General features: G+C 39.3%; 1 protein-coding gene across 1 annotated transcript in view; it reads right to left on the bottom strand.

Moving 5' to 3' along the window:
• KIF21A (kinesin family member 21A) overlaps positions 1-23,075 on the bottom strand; it is a 93,595-nt gene that overhangs the window by 53,756 nt on the left and 16,764 nt on the right. Inside the window, exons 2-5 of the mRNA XM_075145829.1 lie at positions 7,588-7,810; positions 6,099-6,281; positions 2,744-2,893; positions 1,903-2,037 (exon numbers count right to left, since the gene is read on the bottom strand). Coding sequence (XP_075001930.1) covers positions 1,903-2,037; positions 2,744-2,893; positions 6,099-6,281; positions 7,588-7,810 — 691 coding nt within the window. The remainder of the gene's footprint in view (positions 1-1,902; positions 2,038-2,743; positions 2,894-6,098; positions 6,282-7,587; positions 7,811-23,075) is intronic.

Below are 23,075 nucleotides of genomic sequence, written 5' to 3'. Positions count from 1 at the left end.
GCCTGCGGCTGCAGACCAAACTGTTCTCACAGTAGTTAAACACTTCACGCTTCTTAAGTGATCTCCTTTTGTAGCAGTTTCAGAAGAGAACAGGAATTGTGCCACTTCCAGGAGACTGGACTATCACACCTTCTCGGCCATTTTGACATTTACGCCGCTGGTGGATCACACTCTCTGTCCCAGCCCTCAAAGCAATGATTAACACATCCTTTCTCTCTTGCTTATTTAATAAATCAAGCGTACATCCAGAAACTTCCGAGAAGCACGGACGACGTGAACGCAGCGCAAGGCGCGGCGTGTCCGCGCACCGCCGCCCTGGCTGCTGCACACCGCGGGCACCGGGACCACGCACAGAGAGACAGGCACAGAGCCCGCGCCGTCGCCCGAGGAACCGCGTTGCCCTAGTAACAAAGGTCTCCCAAAACTGTTGTCTGCAGGCGGCAGCAACAACAGAAACTCGAGCTGCATCTCTCCTGGCCACCCAGTAAGGGCTCGTATTAATTTATATTCCGGGAGCGTTCAGAGGCCAATGTCAGGTCTAATCTCTACTCTCCTAAATACTGCAGGGAAAGAAGAGGGTGCTGTCTTCAGATTCAGGATCTAGCAACGTACTGCTCCAGACAGTCAAATTATCTTGTTCGTATCTCCCAAAAAAGAAGGAACAAAACATTTTGACACAAGGCAGAAGGTGGCCACCAAAACCCAGGCAGGGCCAGGCAAGAGTCCTGCGGGTGGCTCAGCTGGTGGGGAAGGCTGCAAGCGCACCAGCACAGGCGGGTTGCTGTGCTGACAGCCTGCTCCCAGATGAGTTCTCACTCTCCAGCCACACGGACAGTTTTCAACAAAACCTCCAAGCAGACAGTGTCACCACGCAGTGACCAAGGTGCCCTGTCTGGGCTCCGAGTGCAATGCCAGTCCCTCCCGAGTGAGAAGACAGACAGCTGCCCACACCACCAGGTCCACAGTTTCAGCGTGGAAAGCGGGAAAAAGTGTTTTTAACAGGTGTGTAAAGCAGGTCTACATACCACAAAGGACCAGGGAGCGATCCTCATTTTGCCTGCAAATGATTATTTGTAGTGTTAAAAAACAGCACACTCCCCCCCCAAAAAAAAAAAACCACTACAAATCCAGTTCACTGTTCCACATGCTTAAAGATGTGGTATCTATGTGTAAAATGCTAGGTACTTAGGAGTTCACCAAAATATTTAAAAATTTTGATACCTTTAGAATAATCAGATTAAGTCCCCCTGAAGCTACTGTAGTTTTCAGTAGCATGGATTTATTCAGAACTCTTCTCTTTACAAGATACACCAACAGCAACTAACAACTGAATATTCACAGGAAGAATCTTCTACAGAACAGCTCCGAGTACATTCATAGTTTAAATTTCAGGTTAAGTGCATAGACTCAACAACACATTTGAACCCCAAATATATATCTATTTAAAATAAATATGCTAAGCTTCAGACTTCAATGCTTTTCTACTTGCTCCTTGATCGATATCAACACTTAATCTGGAATATCGAAGCATTTTCAGTTAGCTGACTGCAAGCTTAAACCCACTAACTACTAAGACATTTAAAAACGCTTTCCCAATTAAAGACAAATTACACTTTAACTTTCTTACTTGTGTATGTTGCAATGAAATGCTGAAGAAAACGCTAGAGGAGAATGGGCAGGTTCATGTAAGAGGCTGCAGTTTATTGTTGCCTCTGGCTAGAGGATGGTTACATATGCACAGATTAAATCAAATTATTATAATGCTTAGCAAATTCATTGAGCATGATGATGACTGTAGCATCTTTACTAAGTGCAATTCAAATAGCAGTGGCTGCCAAAACAATATTCACATTTTGAAAAATGGTTACTAAAGTGAAGTTTAGTAACAGCAAAGATACGTACAGTGTTAAATGCAGGACAGACTCTGGTTTGACATAAGTGTATAGTAAAGATAGCATGTGACCGTGAGCTCTGAACATTCATTTGAGTGCTGGCAGTGGTTCGAGACAAAGCCCCCAGCTTCAAGCACTGCATCATCTAGAAAACAGACAAGAATTACATTGCATTGCTTGCAGTTTAAATAAAAAGTGTTCCTATAACATTTATTGTTTTGGATATAAATAAGCTTTTTCTCTTTGCTATGATTTCAGTTCCTATATGCCAAAACCACAAAGATTCTTAAATAAGCAAACTAAAAGTATTTTTTTGTGGTTCCTGAAAGAAAACACTCAAATTTTTGTACCCCGCTTTTTACTGTCCCCTGGCAGTAACATAGCAATCTTCCTTCCATTCACCTGTGGCAAAAATGGACAATTTTTGTACTTTTTGTTTAAAAACGTACAGTACAATAACATTTGTATTCAGATTTGCAACGCACAGACACTTATGAACGGTAATTTACATCACATCAGTCATCGTGCAAAGCTTTCCTGTCACATAAAAAAGATTTGAGAGATTAGATTTACACACATGCCAAAGTTTTCTCTCCCAGCAGAGCTATACTATTAGCAAAAGTCTGTTTCTAGCATTAAGTGAAAGTGGTATGCACTTAATAGCAGACATTTATCAGATTTAAGCCTACAGAAACTAAAGAAAATAAAAATTTCAGCTAAGCTTTACACTTAAATTGTCGGAGATACAGATGTTAGCAAGCATAACATCTATTTTTAACTGCTTATCAAAACAGACAACATTTTTAGAAAGCATATGGTATGTTACAGAGTGATTTATTTTCAATGATCACCTCCGATTCTCCATTCACAGTTCTGGTTGTAACGCCCACTGTATAAATTCCTCCCGCTGAATCTTCATGTATTTTAATATTTGATTTTTTATTCTTTGCATCAATATCACGTGTGGTATCAAACAGATCAAGAATTTCTTCATTGTAAAGCTAAGGATAAAAAAAAAAAAAGACAAAAAATGTATATTACTTTAGGAATCCCTCCAAAGACTAACAAATCTGTGCATGGCACATACAGAAGGTTCTAAAAATCCAAACGCCAAGGCTCTCAAAGAGGGCTGCCATGAAGAATCCAAACTTACAAGGACAGATTAAGTCATCTGCCCACCTTACTATTATGCCACCCAAAGAAGCAGTAACTTCCTCCACATCGCCAGATCTGGGAGAAAATTCTTTGGTGGGACAAGGGAAGGGGAGGCACTCGGTGCCAGCAGAACAACAGCGGCAGTGGTTTCTGTGGCAGGCACCTGCTGTCTTCAGGTTTGACCTTGGGCTTGGCTTTTGTTTTGTTGATTCAGTTGGGTGCACCCTCCTCCAAACACTTCAAACTCACTCCACTGGCTCTCCCTGCCATCACACCTTTTCTCATCTGCTCTCTCACACCTTAATAATTCTATATCTCTCTTTCATTTAGATAAACTGTTCCAAGCCCTGGAAGGAATTTAATGTATAATAGTTTGTGCAAGCTGCTTATTAAAGACACCAACCAGAACGCCAAAAATACTATGTCATGGTTTCTTGAGCAGGACTTTTGTACTTTCCTCCAAACAATACCTACACTTTGGTGCCCCAGATTCAGTTACAACTTTCAGGCACAATCATATGAGCAATAGCAACTATTTACTACATGTTTCAGCTGCTTAACGTTTACTGCCTGTTTCACTGGGTCTCCTGAAGGTAAGTACATGTGTATTTTTTGGTCTTTCAACTCAGTATCATTAAGCACAGACTTTTAGGTCAGTAAATGATATCAGAACCAGCAAAGATGTCAGAAATTACCATGCAGTTATCAGTGTTAGAGGAGATGGATTATCATTTCATAGGAATGTTCTGGGTTTTAGGAAAGGTGTTTAGATCCAATTGTAGATGTTAGGGCAAACATAAAAAAAAAAAAACAACACAGAAAAACCCAGAAAAAGCAGCGTCCCACTGGGAATCTCATGGCTCAGGTCTCTGCCGATGTACACTGGAACAATTCCAGTGTCTTCAATTTGGTTATACCAATTCAGTTCAGCAGATCTTAGGCCAGGCTGATTAAACCCCTGATCAGAGTTCCCAAGTAAAAGCCAAAGAACAACTGCAATAGATCTGTATTCACCCAATGTACTTTCTCATACACTGAAAGCAAGAGGCTTTCTCCTCTCACGAGTGAAAATCCATCCCTGAGAAGAAAAGGTTCAGCATTTGCGAATGTGATACTTTTAATTCTTTACACATTAAAAAGGAATTATATTTAATTATTAGGCATAAATACTCTAAGTAGGAGCCTTCTTACTAATGTTTTTACCTTGCTAAGTGCAAACAAACTGATGCCACAATTTAGAGAGGATCCTGACAATGCACCTACAATTGCATGGGACTGCATATGCCTATTTTTTGGAAAGGAAAGCAAGGAGTTAAGAGAGGCAGACTGCAGCAAACTGAAGAAAAGCAAGAAAGTAGCAAACAGAAGTCACTGCTCCCAATAGTTACCCAGCTGTCAGACTTCAAAGTTATTCCAAAATAAAACGTTGCTTCAACACCTTCAAAGACTAAATTATTGTTTATGTAATCCAGCCCTAATGGTAGATAGGGTGGGAGGAAAAGGATACTTTCTGATACAAAAGTAGTGTACAATACATAACTAATCAGAAAAAGCTCTGTGTGGAAAAGCTCCAATTTAGCCTCAGTACAATAAAACAATTTCCCCAAAAAAGTAACATTTTGTTAAGGGAGAAATTATTATATACATCATTTAGCCTTTCTCTAAATTAGATAAACAAGACAGGTTTTAAATTTTCATCTGAAATATGTTATAATGGCTGCAATTCCGCATACCATTAGCATTGTAAGATTCAGCTACTGCTCTGTATTTTGGAACTCTCACAGTCGCATTTGTAATGTTATGTCAAAAACCACAAGGAATTCAGAAACTATGCTGGTTACTATCCTTACACTACTACTGTTGTAGCTGCCTACGCAGAAATAAAGCTGCAGCTCCCCGATGTTCAAACAGAGAGAACAGAAGAGCATAGCATTCCCACAGCCCATGCTCAAGCCTAGACTCTCTCTAGGCAAACATTAGCCAGAGCAACAAAAGCTCTGCTTGAGGTTAGCAGTGACAAACCTATACTAGTGCAAAACTAATGCCAGCTTGTTAATCTTTAAAACAATTATAGGAACATATGCCTAAAGGACCTAGTTTACTTCAGCAGTAATAAAACCAACAGCTTTTCTCTTGGGTAATATAAAAGTGGTTTTTTTCCCCCAAAGTAGATAAAGTAAAGTTGCAAATACTGAACTAAGTAATACACATTTACACCTGCTCTTCCTTAAATTGATTCTTCCTCTCCCTGTGCTTAAAGTATCAGATTTTGCAGCTTGGTAGTGAATGTAAATCTGTTACATCTAAACCACTCAATTTAAAAAATAGTTCCATGGGCAGAAGACACAGCATAAAAGCTGCAAGACTTAAACCAACAGCTGCTGCAGGTCAGAAAGATCACAGATGTTATGGCCTCTCTTACCAGTAGCTGTGTCTACAAGAAAACACAAAGAGAACAGTTTTTCCACAGCACTGACCCAGGTTTTCTAATGAAAGAGGGAACAGTAACACAGAAGCCCAATCTTAAACCTCTGGGGATCACAGAAAGAAGTATTTTTACGCCAGGTTTCTTCTTTGGTGAAAGGACATTAACAAGTCGCCTGAACAGATTTTGAAAGCTAAAGTTATCTATGGCAAAGTGATACAAACAGGCGAAGCATGGTCACTATTCAAAGGCACAAAGTACAATTTTTTTTTTTATAGTTTCTTGCTTTAAGGCTTTGTAAAGAATTACAAAGAGGCAAGAGCAACAGGCCCCACAAACAAATGTGTGCTGCAGAAAGGGATAAATTATGACTAATATAACTATTCCTACACTTCAAAGTAACACTGCAAAGGAAACTACTAAAATAACTGGAATAAGATAAAAAAAGCTCTTTTTCATATATTGAAGAGCTGAAGCAAACTCCATAAAATTTCCTTTTGAAATCTTGAAGATGAATTCAAAACATCTCATGGGGAAAAAAATGTAACAGTAGCAACTAGAAAAAATGTTCAATTGGCTTTCAAAAAAAATGTATGAAGTTACACACAAACACAGATCATATTTACCTCTAAGAACTGTGCATTCACTTTAAAATCTGGAGGTGGAAGTCCTTGTTTAATAGCAGCTTGTTTTTTTTCTTCAATACATCTGAAAAGATGCTTAACAGCACGCGATATAATGCCTTGTTCCTCTTCTGTTATGTTGACATCAAATCCAGTGCCCATGGTGTATGTTTTACCAGCACCTGTCTAAATTGAAAAAGGAGTAGTCACGAGAACACGTTAATAGCACCGATCATCACAGAGAAATGCAGTTTGCGAACGCTAGTGCTAGACAGTGACTACTAAGTCGGTCATCTTTACAATATTAACAATAGGTCATTTTGAAAAATGGATAAACAGTAGAAGTTGGACAAATTCTACTGTTTTTCCACAGATCACATACAAGAAGGCAGGGTCCAGTTCAATCTGTCATAACTTTTCCCCTACAAGCTTCCTCTAAGCTGCTTACATCAGCTTTGAGCTATCATCTCTGCGGTCAAAAGAATAGTTTAATGTTTTCAACCGAGACAGCTAATTAAAGCATGTATTTTGGATGTAGAAGCAGCATTTGCAATTCTTTACTGAAGTAGATCAAATGACTCTCTTAATTCTGATGTCTGAATATCTCAGGGAGAACATTACCATTGTTCTCAATTTATAGACAGCACTGAAAAATACAAGCTGTACTTCTACTAGGAAAATAGCTTAATTAAATGTGGAGTCCTGTAGAAGACAAGGTAGTGTTGCATTTTCACTTAATTAGTGGGTCAAGTCTAAAACAAAGATAGTATCACGCAGCTGAACATAATCTACTAAACTGGATCTTTGTTTTACTAGGACTAGACTTCACCTAGCTAACTTGAGATATGACATTTAGCAGTGATGAAATTCAGCATCCAAGACCAAATTTTATGCGATCAATTCCTAAAGAAATATTCAGAAGACAATAACGCATTCTCTACGCTGTTCTCAATGATATTTCAGTTTTGAGAAGTAAAATGTGTGCCCAGTTACTGAGAGGGTGTGTTCTTTATGAAAAGTTCTGAGACTTTGGAATCCAAACTCTACATTTTGCCCACAAAAAAAACAATGTGGCTTGAAGTTCCCTAGGATCTATTTTAAAAAAGCTCCTCTTCCCAAAAGCGTCTGAAAACACAGAGGAATGGATAATTGTTCAGAAAAGAATCTCAGTACAACCTATCTATATCAACTGATTAAGTCACTAATTTGTATTGCTGCATTGGGGTGAATTCAGGAATTATATGGACTCACGCTATTTTCAGCATTACTATGAATTCAGACCTACTACCTATATATGTCTTCTGTGTTTCAATTGCCATTCTGCACAGAATCTATACAAACTCCTAAACAGTATCCTACAGAGTATCTCATTTAAAATAAAATCAAGACACTAAAAAACAGGTTCACGCATTCTAAAATTTAAGAGAAAGATCAGTTACAAGAAACTGTTTATTCCAAAATAAATAGTTTAAAATAAATTTGTAAAGCTTACTTGGCCATAAGCAAAGACAGTGGCATTATAGCCTTCAAAGCAACCTTCAATTAGTTTTTCTATACATTGTTCATAGATCTCTTCTTGCTGTGAGTCAATGTTAAAGACGTAATCAAAAGTGAAGGCCTTATCTTTTCCCAAGAATACTTGAGGTTCACCAGGTGTGACAGATGTACAAATATGGCATCCTTCAATCTTCTCTTTGGCTAGCTGTGGTCTAATTCTGTTTTGGAAGAGACAAAAAGAACTATTAGAAATTCTCATCAACATAAAGAGGATTATACAAACAATGTAAATAAGAGATCTGAATAGAATTCCTTACTGACTGAAAAGTGGAAATTTTTCATCAAGCCAGGAAGCTTCCAGCTGTCTGAGCCACAGTACCGACTGTATCAGAACCCCACTCATACAACTGTTCATGCAAATGATGTTATCTTCCCTGAAGGTTCACCTAACAACTTCAAGTTGAAGACCTGCCTAGAACTCTGAATGTTTCTGTATGCATACTATGCATTACTAAAGAGTAGCTTGCATGATCCATTTCAGACTTTGAAATCAAGCTTTCCAGTTTTGTCAGACTTCTTCATGCTTTCATTGTAAAAATGGATTATTTTCTTTTTTTTAATAGCAACAGAAATATGAAAAAAAATGCAGGATAGTTTAAGTAGTAATTCGGGAGCAAGGACCCCCAAAGCCTACAATAGCATCTTAAATGAAAGCCTCCTTGCTACGAGAGCAAGGAGAAGGTTTACATTTCTTCTTTTCCTTTGACAGGAAAGGAGCTTTGTCATAGCCAGAACACTTCTGTGAAATGTTTGGTTTCAGTGAAGCAGCATGCCTTCAGAGAAAAGAAAAAGCCAATACCTAACAAGTTCTAAAGGTAAGAGTGTCTCATTCCTCGTTATTTCCCCACTGAGACAAATTCCAGCTTTTATTTCAGTTTGTTCAGTTTCTGACGAACTACTTCCGTAGAATACAGCCATCTCAGACTTCTTATATTCTATCATTTTATTAACTCCTGCATTCTTAATACTCTTGCAGTCTTGTCAAAATTGAATTCATGTACTGGCTCCATGACTAAAGATGATTGTGCAAGTTTGTGATTCAATTGGTTTAATGGTTAACTATCAGGAAGAAAAACTCTGACCAACATAACATATTATTCCACCTGTAATTGACTAATAATTTGTTTACAATTTTTTTTTTTTAAAAGTGTTTCCAAGTTCTCAAAGCAGCACCAAACTTAAAAAAAAAAACCAACACGTGTGCAGCTTAAAAGACGGGGACAAATAAGGCTATATAAGAGTGATAAAACATCAGCAGTACAGCTACATACAAACAAAATCATGGAATATTTTATATAGATTCTCCATTTACATCAAACTTCAAGTACCTATATTTACCTCGGTGTGGCTACTTTCAGTTACACAATGTCAAAGTTGAAGATCTGTATACACAGAGTATACTTTAAAGGCACATATTCATTTCATATTCCGTGCTTTAAGGGCCATGTCTACATTAGTGTTTGGTTTGGAGTAGCTGTGCTGTCTTGAAGCAAATTCCCCCGACATCTTCACTTACCACATGTTGGTTTGGATCGTAGAGCAGTTTCAGTGTGCACAAATTATACCCCTTTCAGAGGAAACTAAGCCAAAACGCTCCACTCCAAACACACGAAACTTGTTCCATAAGGGCCCACAGCTACCTACTGATCTACTGCGACCGTGCCAATGCTTGCTGATGCAGAGAGCGCTGGTCTCCAACAACTCTGAGTGGACTGCTGCGGACTAATTCAAATTACATCATCACACATATATGTTAGTTCAAGTTAGAAGTATCCTGTACAAATCAGAGCATGATGTATCTTCTTTTTATTGCAGATTACAAGTTTTTCACCGAGGGATGTGCATCACTGTCAGGAGTGCTTTTCAGAATTTTTATTCTAAATGTTTCATTATATTCCACTGTGTGACACTAGACAATAACCATAATTTATTTGTAAGGTTTTCTGCACACTAATTCCTTTACGGAAAGCTCATTAATGATCAGGCGGTACCTCTCTTGTGAGCATACCCTCTAGTGTGAAGTGGAAATTAAGCAAACCTTTGAAAAATATCATTAAAGGAAAGATTATATGATGTGTAAAATAGGCATAAATATTCTACAAATAGTATTTGCATTTAAGGACATGGAGTGTGTAATATAGGTCACAGACTTTCTCTCTAATAACATAATCATTATCATGAAATAAGAATGCTAAAAATAATTCAGGATTTACATAGCTCCTTCACTAACAACCAACTTGATCCACTAGCACCTGTGTCCACTAAACACAAAACCTGACGAATATGTACAGAAGCTCATAATAAAGTTACTTTCTTCTAAATTAATGAACATCTTGTAATAAAATAGCTTTTATTTCTAGGTAGAGAGGGAAAGTCTTCAAAGAGAAATTAATCATATGCCTTTCCTAAAAGCACTTTACACAACTGGAAAGTTGAGCAATTAAACATTGTAGCATGCTGTCTATAACGCTTAATATTTAGAAAATGCCAACTCAGTAGGTTATTCTACTGCCTTATTTTAATGCCGTGAAGTCAGTCAGAGGGCAAGCTTCCTCTTAAGTCTAAGCCCTCTTATTCTTTCACTAATCCAGTGCAGACAGCACAAAGGCAATCAATTGTTCTTACAAGCATGAACTCTGAGGGCTTCTAAAGCTCCAGAGGTACTTCTTGCATTGTTTTCTAGTACCAGAAAGCCTAGAAAGACCTTTTCTAAAAATCAAGATGGAAAACACATTTTCAAAATTAAGTAACATCTTGTGCATCCCAAAAACCCAACTTCCCCCCAATTCTCAAAGGCTTTTAACACTAACTTGTAGAATGAAGGTTGACAACTTAAAAAAAAAAAGTTTTTCTTCATATATTTTTATTCTATCTTTTTTAAAAGAAAAAGCTCAAAATTAATTTCTACACTGAGGAATTGATGCAATTATGACAGGTGCCAAATAATTTTCTCCTTTCTACTACTAAGTAAAGGCTCAGAGTGACCACAAAGAGGAACAGCATGCCTAAAATATCAATGATTTGCATGGTAATTATTATAGCAATGACAGGACTGTCAAGCAAGCAGTTTCGATGTCAGCCTGCAGAGACTTCCCATGAGAACCCTCCCAACTAGCTCCCTGCCTTGCAGCCGGGCAGCACCTCCAAGCACTCTGCTGCTATAAAAACCAGCACAACAGCAATCTGCAAGTGCATTATGCGTGACCATAATCAGGCCACAGCAAGATACCATTCCAGAGACCAGCTGAGCTGACGGAAATCTGTGTCACTACTAGCAGCTTGTTACCGGCTCAATCACTTCCCTTGGATTGTAACTCAACATCCAGAGACCCAGCAGCGATGATGGTGTCCTTCCTCCCTAACTTACCATTAAATCTGAAGGCAGTGCTAAGAGAAAAAGTAGCGTTTCACCAGCACATGTGCAGCACAAAGGAAAAACAAAGCCAGACTCACCACATCAGGAAAGCTTCACCCCAAAGACAGACTCCCTTCTCATTCTGTAATTGCTCTTACACAATGTCCCACTCTGCCACGGAGCTGGGAGGTAGCAACCAGAGAGAGATCACGGCTGTGTCAGGTTTGAAAGACATCTTCCCCAAAAAGGATGTGCAGATAAGAGATCTTCATCACCCAACCTGAGGTCTGCTCAAGGGATACTTCATGCTCTGAGATCTATATAGCACCCTCGATAAGTTTAGCACCAGGCTAATGTGATGACCTTAATGAGTAAGCAACAAATGCCTCACCTTCAACCTGATTTCTGGCCACTTATGAAGAGTGAGAGTAGATTACCTGGAATCTCATGGCTCTCAAAGTCTTACTATTCACACTGAATGTGTGGTCGGGCAAGTAATAGTCCTCATGCAAGTCAGATTCTGCTCCAGCACTGGCTATAGGAACATTTCCTCCTCTTCCACCCCAATCCTCATCCACATCAATTGAGAAAGTGATTTTTCTTCTGTTTACAGCCAAACTTTTCCCACTCTCATGTCTTAAGGCAGCACCCATGCTTTAAAGTGTGAAAGAGTTCATTTCGGTCATCTCTCCTTGCCCAGTTCCCAGCCTGGCCACTGAGATTTTTCTCCAGGACCAATGTGACTTCACCCATTTTGTCTTCTACATGGCCGCATCTCACCTGTTTTTCAGGCTACTCTCTTAATTGTATACAATCAGGTGTTTTCTACCTGTTTCCAATCACATCTGCTTAGATGTGGCAACTTCCCAAACAACATGTTGCCTTGCATCCTTCCCTCTCCTCCTCTCCAAAGCATGAACACACCCAACTTTTGTTTACATGTACTTTGTAGAGCCTCCAGGCCACACGCATGAAACTTAATCCCCTAAATCTGCCTCAGCACACTGGGACAAGCTGCCTAAATAGGGAGGGCTAAAATAGCCAGTAGTGGCACAGTAATACACTGTATTGTACTGGAAATAATCTCTCAGTAGAATAGGTGCACAATGTCTCTGCTAAAAATATTGTCAGCTAGAACAGACTCAGATAATACAGTTCAGGGACTACAGCAATCATCAGGTCAATACCCTGTGTTATGCAAGACATCAGACTTCCCAGAATGTATTCCTGTTTAAACTAGATAATGTCATAATATCCCTTTGAAAAGCATCCTATCTTAGTTTTTTCCTAGGGATGGAAAATCATCCCAGTGATTTAAATATATATATTTTATATATATATGGATATATAAGGATATAGATAGATATACACACACACACACACATCCCCTTTCAGCTACTGAACAATTTTATATCTGTGCCTGTTCATTTAAGAACCTCCCCATTATCTAATTTTTCCCCAGAAATCTCCCCAGAAATGACACCAGTGAATTTTTTATTTTGCATATCCATGTGAAGTATTGCAAATATCACTCTTACAAAAGGTAATTATCACAACATTTACCATATACCTTCTCAGCACCTGTACAGAATAGCAATAAGCAAACAAGAACTTCTAAAAGTGACCTATAAAGGGCAAAGAATTATTCTTGTTTTACAGAAAGAAAAGGCGGGGGGGGGGTGGAGGGAATCACAGATTGATCTTTCAGATAACAATAACTAGCCAGAAGCTGTGTTTTGGAAAGAAGAAAAGATGATGAAGTCCCATGTAAAGTTCTTTTTCATTAAGAACTCTGCTGTGGGGAAAGGTCTGTTTTCACCTTGCTCAGAAAAGCACGAGTTCAAACATCACTCAAACTTCGTGCAGTGCTGAGCAGGAAACAAGTTAACCTGTAAACCCAAAACTCTCCAATACTCCTCTCTTTACTACACTAAGCCTATTAAATTTGGCACTATTAAGTTTCACATGTGGGTATATGAAATATTAAATCAAAAGCACCTAATAAAACATTTAATAAAGCATAGCAGGCAATATAAACTGGGAAAAAACCAACCAAACAAAATCTCTTCAAAACCAGAAAAGAAGAAAACAGCTTCCTGCCCTTACTTCGGCATCACGATTCCCTCTCCTTTCTATTCCATTACATTTACATTCATCAAACCACTCCCATTAAACATACTCCTTCACAACAAGGAGGGAGTAAAGAAAGCTAAACAGATTTCATCCCAAAGACACCTAATACTTCTTCTTGCATAAACTTTTCAGTATTTTTGCTAGCACACATTGGAAGCTTGCTTGCTTTTATGATTATTAGCACCTCCAAATGAGACCACAACTATAGCATCTGAATGCATTCATCTGAACTAACTAATGGGTATATTAATTCTTTACCTCTCAACGAGGTTTAAGGATATGAAAAAGGCTGGCATATGACAAATGCCAGGTCTACCTCTTGTTAACACAGCAATAAGGATGCAGGAAAAAACCTTCCGGCTTGTGCCAGCAACCATCACCCATTAAGAGTTCCTGTTCTGCTGGCAGCGCATCTCGGCACAATGGCCCCTGCACCTCTGCTGCTTGTGGCACCACAGTCTGTGGTGCTGAATAACACTGGCGGGTAAAAAAACGCTCATATGTGGTGAGTAACTATTCAGTACCTTTAGTACAGATGTACTTCTGTAATGTCCTCAACATTTCCAAAGAGGTTTTTGGTAGCCAGTGAAACAAGTATGAAAAGTCTGAAAACTGTTTTAGTATGCTTTTACCCTGCTTTTTTCCTCCAGAAACACACGCACATACCCATAGTTCATAAAAAGTGCAAAAGTACTACAAGTCAATACCTCACCTTCCAGCCCAACTCCTTTTGAAGAAATATCACAATGATTATTTTTTTTTTAAACTCCACTTCAGAATGACACAAAATACAAATTAAATTCAAACCCAATGCCTACAAATAATACCACATGGCACTCTTTCACAAGGTTAGCATCAAAATAACCCCCTACACTGTAACGGTAAACTACAGGTAAAGCCCAGGTCATTAGTCTTCTGCTTTTCTTTTCAAGTGCCAGCAAGGCAGTTGTCTCCAAGCAAACCATAAATATACTGTACTATAGTAGCCCTTGACAGTCTTCCAGGTGGAATCCATTTGTTTCAAGTGCCTACAATAGCAGAAAACCCACAAACCTTCATACAGTACTTTAACAATTGAATGAATAATGGAATAAAAGTCATCTTTATAAACAAAAGCAAACAAAGTGTAAGACAAATTCAGGGTACCTTTGTAACAGTGGCACTTCTGCAGAAAGACTAACTCAGTGTCTGGATGCCTAATCATTAGTATTCGGTGGTATCAGTTAATGGTACAATTTCGTATTAATGATATCAATCACTGGTATTATACATACTGGTATTAAGAGGTAATGCAGCTACAGATATGCAAGTTACAGTAATTACACGAGACGCTGCTCAGCAGCCAAGCTGTGGCAATTGGCCACTCAGCACATCGCCAAGTCTTTCCCCCCGCCATGGGTCAGCTCCCACCCTGTGAACCTGCTTCGCCTGCGAGAGGCACGGGCACACGCCAGTCACCCAGCCAGGGCAACGAGCACTGGCTCGCTGCGACTGTAACTCAATCGCTCTTACCTAAGATTTAGGCACGGCTCCCATCAATGTTTCTCTAAAGTTGCCATGGCTGCCATGGTCTAGCCTGAGCTCAGCGCTGCCAGCAGGTGTTGTGTGTGCCCAGAGCCCACAGAAACCAGGCAGAGTCCAGGTGTTACTCAGCCTAAACTTACACCAGCTCCCTGAGCGAGCACAAGTGAGGCAGATGGTTTTTGCATGTGTACCAATACTTGCCTTTAGAAACTTTCAGGCACATCAAGTAGGTACCTTGATGCAAGTTTGGCAATACCTGAGAATAAAACTTCCCGGATAGCTCTTGGACATAAAAATGTATTAAGGACTGTGGCAGAAGCTAGAGCGGGATCTATGTGGTCCAGATTTTACTCTAAAGTCCTATGAAGATACTGATAAAAAGGTAACAGCATCTCTTCAATCCATGTATAGCCATTAAACATGACCATTAAGCCCTTAGCTTAAAACATCCAGCAAAATCAGCCACTAAATTACCAAATGGGCTCTGAGATATTACATTTTCAATAACTAACTTATTTTACTGCAAACAAAAAAAAAATCCTATTCAAAAATACACATGCAGAATACTTTGTTTCAGTGCTGCAGACTGTCACTTCCAGTTTGCACATAATGAGAAGGCAGCAAATGGAAAACTGGAATTAAATTGAGGAAATATGCCACTGCTGTAACTAGATTTGTCCAGTTCTCCCCCCCTACACTCAACATCTACTTCAGCTACTGTTTTTTTTATTTTTAAACACAAATTTAATTTCATAAAACAATTACCCTTTTCAGCAGCTTGCGTCTGATCAGCTCATCTACCCATTAACTGTTCGTGCTGGGGATTACACTCGCAGTGCCAGGCTGAGGCGGTTTCGCAGGCTGCTGCTTTTGCTCGGTTCCTGACACACCGTACAACAGCTGTGCGGCTAGGCAGCCGCTACGGCTAGCCAGAAAACAGTTTAGCAGTATGATTTCAGATTAATTCTTGTGCAATTCGGTAACAGCCTAGCAGGCTGTGCAATGCAGATGGCATCCTCACACCAGCAGGCACAGTCCTGTGTTTTTGCCAAGAAACAGGGGAGGGGAAAGGCCCACACAGACCTCCTACTGCCCCGCATGCTCCCTTCCCCATCTCCACCTCCCGGAGAAGGGCTAAAAGACCATCCAGTAGATCTAGTAGACCTCCAACATTTTTCCTTATAACACAGATGAATGCTTTCATCCAAACCTCCTTCTTATTATTTCTCCTGGACTAATTTACTCTCCAGTGGGCGAAGAAATCCACAGCTTTCGAGAACAATTTGACTTTTGAGAGAGAGAAGGGGGGGACTGTGCTGCAGGATTTGCACAGGCCTAGGTTCAAGACCAGGTCAGCTGCGATGGAAAAGCAGCACTACCATAAGCTTCCACGTGCCTGCCAAGCACAGAACGGGAACTCCAAGTGCAATTTGATTAGAACTAAACTGATACTGGAAATGACATTTCTAAGGCAAACAGGTTTTTTAAAATTGTTCTACTGTGCTACTTGCCTTGTTTTTGTGAACGTTTAGTGTTATATGTCTCACCACTCTCAGAAAACTAGAAGAGAAATAACAACACAGTATCTCAGAGAAAATGAGATCTAAGCAAATGCAGCAAAATTTAATTTATTAATTAAGACCTGAAGTATTTATGGTTTATTACCAATAAATGAAACAAGGAGTTAGGCCTTCCTAAAACTGAAGTTCAAAATTAATTTCATACCACACAGGAATGCAGGCACATCTGTACCATGCAATAAAGTCACAGAATAGGGACCTTGGTCCCAGCAATCATGGGTCAAACATACTCCAGTGCTGAAAGGGACTACAGCCACCTGGTCTCCATGTAGCTAACTGGCCTGGAGAGGCTGCCTCTCCTCATCAGGGAGCACAAACAAGTAATTTCAGAGAGTAAGAAGCTTAAGTATCTCTGCTATTACAGTGCAGTGGAACACAGAGCTCAGCTGTACTACTAGCATGGTCAGCATTAGCTCAAGGTCTGGACACCATGTTCTACCAAACATGTGGACATACCCTGAAATATTCAAGTCACTCACAGGCTACTCCTCCTGTAAGGATTAATCCTGAAAAATATAATCCCTGGGAATGTTTTTCATCTTTTAAAAAAGGAGCAAAAAGGAACTCCAGAAGGTGCTAGCTCATTTCAGTTTTTATTTTGAGCAATTGCTTCTAGTCTTTTAGAAAATCCTATGTAGGCTTTCAGCTTGATAGTCTGCTTATACTGCACTTCTGGACATCACCCCACAGTCAGTAGAACAGAAGAGACATCCCAAATACCTGGTTCAGGCGTGAAGGGCAGGTCCCTTCCCCAGGTGGTTTGGGAAACCTAACATCTCCAAAAGGCCTGTCAGAAATCAAAGAAATGCCTTCAGAGCCAACATAGGAAACACAGGAACAAGAGAAATATGTAACCCAAAAATTTACACAAGGAAGCTGAGCCATCTGTGGCTCTGGGCTTGGATGACTGCTTCATGTCACCAGAACTGTAGTTTCCCAGAGGGTTCAACCAGCTAGAAGCCTGCAATTTGATGGCTGTGCTCTGGATATATTTATGTACTAAGCCCAATATCCAAAAACCAAATCAAGGACAGAAGGACTGCCTTAAACTGCACTTTGCAACTGTCTCTCTCACATGAGTGCACTTGCTTCTTGTAAGTTCAAGGTTTATATTGAAAAATATATTTTAGCTTTTATGACTGATAAGCTCATGCACAGAAGTATGAAACACCGTCTTCATTTTATTGCTGTTGATTCACATCAATCACTAACATTGACAATACTGAAGACTAGTACAGATTACTATTATGAAAACTTTGATGGTCACACTGCTTAAAGAACGCAGAGGTCACAAATTCAAAGGGAAAGAGGAAAGCAAGGTCTTCTGGTGAGTCCCGAGACCGGTGTCTACAAGTACTGCACTCATGGTTACAAAGAGACCAATTAGGCAGTCAAGTCTATCTTTCTGTGGATAAGGATTCATGAAGAAAGCAATTCTATATACAAAAGAAAGAGCATGGCACCCTATATTTCTTTTGCAAATTATGGGGTTTTTTCCCCTCCAAAATTTAGCTTTAACACATAAGTTAGCAGCTCTCATCATTCCTGCTCTGGAGTGCAAAGCTGTAAGGAGTGGCTGAGTCACGCCACTGGTAAAAGTTACCAGAGCCTGGTATTAATTATGTAATTAGGGCAGTATCAAGAAAAGGAATACACTTTCTGTAGCATCCTACTGCTATATGACTGAATGCTTAACAGAGATTAAATCTGCTAAACGAATGTCATTATATGTATTTTAAGATGAAAAAACTTAATCAAAAGAGAGTTTAAGGAAAGCTTGTTGAAGAGTGCACAGCCCAGCAGCCTAGTAATGAGTCATAATAACAAGTGCTGCCAGTATTTTAGAGACACTTTGTTTCCAGAAATTTTAGAGTGCAAGAATTCAGCTGAGATAAAACAGTACTGTCAAAACTAATGTCGTGAATATAGGCTATCCAATCCCCCAAAATACTGTAGTCATTGCTGTTTTACCAGGCTACAGAATAACATTTATTTAGGTGTAAGGGGGAAAAGGGGAAGGAATTAAAAAAAAAAACCCAACAAACAAACAAACACAACAAAAACCCACACAAAACCACAGTCTGAGTACCTGCAAACCCAAACTCAGTCACATTTAGAGTTCAGGGATTTTGGGGTAATTCATGTATCTCTTGTAAGCCAGGGCCCAATCAGCCTAACACATCCAAACACTCCAAGCCTGTAAAAAAGTACACCACTCAACACTAATGTGGATGGTATCAACTCTTTATAAAGCACACTTATAACTACTGTATAATTACCAGAGTCAAACTTCACTAAAAACACAGTTCTGTGAGACAGCTGGTTTCAAAAAACATTGCCCACAGCACCACAGTACATCGATGAATGAACTAATAATGCCCACACAGTATTTTCAATTAAAGACACAGAATAGACAGTTTAAAAGCTGAACACTCCTATTTGCAGAGCAATGAAACTATTTCTGCACACCCTCACAAAAAAATCTTTTTTACTTGTAAAGTCAAAGGAATAACTTTAAAAGAAAATTATTTCATGCAATTAAGTAAAATATTTTAAGAATAAGTACATACATTCAGGAACTTCCTCACATTCCAGTTTACCAGCACCTTAGGGAAATCAAGAATAAGTGCCACAAGTATATTCAGAAATAAGTAAACAAAACAATGTTTATTCACTAGAGGAAAATAAATTTTTTGTTTATGAGAGAAAACAAACCGATGTAATGCAAGATTATCCAGATGATCAAAAAACTGTCAGTCATGCCAACACTAGGCTTCATCCAATTTCTTCCTCATAACAGTTAAATGTATGTCTATTCTAGAAGTCCACTACTTCTTCAAAATAGCCTAATTTTTAAAAAGAGGTACTCTGTTATTTTTAAACAAAGTTGAAAGTGTTTCCGATGTCTGCAGCAAAGGGGAACTCTTAATTATTGCCTCCTTTACCCAGATTTCTCTTTCCTTTTCACAAATACCCACACACTCACCTACCCCCACACTCACCTACCCCCACACATACCCTCACTCTCCCAGCCCTTAGCACTATAGTCCAGAAGTCACTACACGTTCATGCCAAGACTACTGTAGCTCTGAAAATTGTTTTCATTTCTTTCACCTCCATACAGAGAATTTATCTTCCCAATTACATATTCTCAAGTCTAGGGGAGTTGGTTGCTTTACACTTAGGAGCCACAGGTCCAAGAACTACATTTTCCAACTTCATTTAACTCAAAACAAACACAAAGTTACCGATATAGTTATTATAGCTAAAGCTACAAGCCACTTCCCAAGTTAAATACAGTTAAGTAATACAATGAAAGAAAAGGAGGATCAGGTCAGTTAAAAGAAAATTACAAGTTGTCATTAATCGTTGCTGAAATGACTGCTTAGCTAACACTACTAAAATAACAACCAGACACTTCACAATGGGACAAGACAGCTGAAAAAAGTGTTTCAATAATCTGCTCTGAATAGTGCCTTCGCTCTGTTAATTTTCAGTGCAACATTCTTGGAACAAAAACCACTGTATGACTTTCCTGCCACTCCTTGTAAAAAAAAGTGTTGTATCCATAACACCCGATTCACCAAGTTCCAAAGCAAACTGCAGAAATTTTCTTCATATTTATTGTTGACTGTTTCTAATGAACAGAAGTTGCTCTGTTTCAAAACAGAAGGTAGACTGTTCAAGCAGTGACTGAAAGCTCTGAGCTGGTAAATCCTAACTGTGCAGTAAGGGAAAATAACCCGCTTGCTTTATTTAGTACTATCTGTTTCAAAACTTGCAAAACAGAAAGAAACAATATTTTACACCTTCTTCAGTCCTTCTGGTTCAGCTACACGTTTTTATACATCTGAATGTCAATCCGCAATTTTAATTCTTTCCTTCGTGTCTATTCATCCTATTTGCCAAAAACATCCACATTAGCAGCAACAGCATCAAAAATTAGAGATTAATTCTTCCATCCTTCTGTTCCTATGCAGAGACAATGTACTCAGCTGCCCTGTGAAGACTTGACCACCTCACTGCTCTTTGTTGGCTTCAGATGATGCTTTAGAAGAAGGCCTCTAAAAAGTTAGTTAAAAGTCAGGGAAACTATGCTAGAAATTCAATAGGTAGCATTTTTCCACACTGAGTCATGCTCCAAACTGATTACTCAGTACAACGCTGGATGCTCTTTTGTTGCAAGCAATAATTTCAGACAAATATAAACTGTCAGTCCCCAAACTTCCCCCCCCCCCCCCACCTTCCCATTGTTCAGTCCCCCAACAGTTGATATGTTTGCAAGCCTCTTGGTGCTGATTCTAACAACACTCCCCATGAAGTTTCAATCAGGTGCGAAACTTGGATTAACTACAGGCCATAATCTTTTGTTCTGTTAACTGCAGGCTGATTTTCAGATGAGGTGGAGAGGGGACAGGAAAAAAAAGAACAAAATATTTTTGTTAATGAGAGAATATTTAGCATTTATATGGAAATACCAGTGGAAACCTGAAATAGTTGGAGCTTAAATAACAAGAGAAGTGAAAAGAAAGGGACTGGTCACAGCTGACTAGTGAAACAAGTTTGCAGTTGGTACTGCTGTGAAGACTATCGGGGCCTTGCTCAACATGATCATCTGTGCAAAAAATCCACTGGAATATGGAACTTCACAGGAAAGCCAGTTTCCACACACAAATTCACATCCCAAGGCTAGCAGGAAGAGAGCTCTCCACTGCAGCAACATCTGCACCAAGGGCTCAGCTGCCACCATTTCACATCCTCAGCCTTTTCTCCGGTCTGAGGGAAATAAGTAATGCAGAAGGACTTACAAGACAATATGTACATGGGACTACATAAGTGCAGGGTAGTAGCTTCTCATAGACAAATCCAGTTCTCTCCATTTATACACCTTCAGTTATCACAGAAGAAAACACTTGTGGCACACGCTCAGATGTATTACCCTGAAGAAAGGCAAGAAACCAGCATGATCAAAAGCTTTTTTAATAAAACAGTTCTGGCAGAAAATTGGGAATTTGATTAAAATTAAGATCGGTGTCTAAATGTGGATACTGCACGGAAAGTAAATATGAATAATCAGAATATTTCAGCTTCTCTTATTTGTTTGTTTTGGGCAAAGATAACTACATTGGGCAAAAAGCTGCAGCCACTATGGCTCCTTCCACACTGCCTAGGGTATTAGATTTTCCCACTGCCAGTAGAGAAGAACATCCTCTATGTAAAGATAAAGAAACATATTAGGGAATGGCTTAAGTTGAAGAAAACATTTAAAAACTGATCAACTGATGCTTATCACCTGACTAAAGATGTGATGCTTCAATATTACTTCTACTAGTTCTCCAGTAACAGTTAAAACTATCCAAATAACTTACTGACTATAATATCCAACATATCACTGGAGATTTTAACCTAACAGAAAGTGAAAGGACATGCTCTGCTACCTCATCAGGAAAGTATGGGCTAATTTCATATTCTTGACTTTTGATAACATATAAAATAGAAAAGGCTGCCTGATTTTCTAACAGTTGAGCTTCTACTCCAGGCAGGTAGAAAGTCCTTGTTGGCTAGGCTGAGCAAATTCAGTGTGGAAATCATTGTGGAAATACAATCATTCTCCTGGTTTAATTGCTACTAGCATGTAGACCTCACTGCACTAGCAAGCCTACAGTTTGGAATTACCACCAATAAAAATAATACTGGTAATACCATTTCAGCAAAATTTTACCTCCAGGACAGAGCATGTCCCTGAAATAAGTGCACCCTGGTAATGCACCACCATGTAAACTGACAGGTTCACAAGTCAGCTACATAGTTAACTCATGACATACACACTGTGAATAAAATCTAGAAAGAACTAGCCACTTCCTCGCTTTAAACAACTAATATCTATGCTGGCATAACAGCATGGCTGAGTACTTTCTGCTTCATGTTCTAGCGGTAGGCTTAATTTTTCATTAGGAATCAGGTTGCCCGATTAGATTACAAATCCAGCCAGAACTCCAAAACTAATAATGCAAAGTCACTTTAGAAAAAAAAAAAAAGATAAATCATGCAGCAAGATAGCTCACACAAATTAAAAGCAGTTCTCTCAATTTTACATTACAGTCATGGGAGGCTCTGCCCCCGTTTCTAGAACAATCCTTCTCTTCTGCACACAGCTGCTAGCCTGGGCACTGCTCTGCCAGCCTCCCTCGGCTCCAGTGCACACAAAGCAGCAACACCTGATCCTGGGATCATTTCTGTCTGCTGAACGCTCGGCTGCAGCTCCTTGGGGACAGAAAGAAAAGTCTGTCCTGACAAGCTTCTTCAGGGTCAAAACCCATTTCTTTGTCTTGACTGAATTAAATCAGCTCTTCTTGGCACATACTACTCCTAAATCAGGCATTTCCCAGCTGCTCTCAGAAATCACTTGTGGTTTGTCTGCATAAGAGTTCATAGTCCCTCATGCACTGGAGGTAGCACAGAAGCTTTCAAAACAAGTATTCTAATATAAAATAAACTGTTTCAAATCACCTTAGAAATTTAAGCTTACAGTAACTGTTTACATATCAGGACCACAGTAAAACTAACCGAGACAGCTATGGTCCCTGCCACAAAACTTGTGACCAAATATCTCATTCCTCAGAGCAATTAACATCAGAAAAGATAAGAGTTCCTTTGGCTTAAATGAGACCTAACTCATTTAAGGTTAAGTGCACACAAGGTTTTCCAGGATCAATACCCAAGCTAACAAGAAACTTTGCCGGGAAATGGAAAACTATGAGTTCACACAAAATAATGTGGTAATGGCATACTGGTAGTGCCTAAAGGCCAGGGAGGGTCTTATGCTAAGGT

Source organism: Calonectris borealis, chromosome 1, assembly GCF_964195595.1.
Source record: "Calonectris borealis chromosome 1, bCalBor7.hap1.2, whole genome shotgun sequence".
Lineage (NCBI taxonomy): Eukaryota > Metazoa > Chordata > Aves > Procellariiformes > Procellariidae > Calonectris > Calonectris borealis.
Note: the sequence above shows the minus strand (reverse complement) of the source record. Positions and strands in the feature narration are given on the sequence as shown.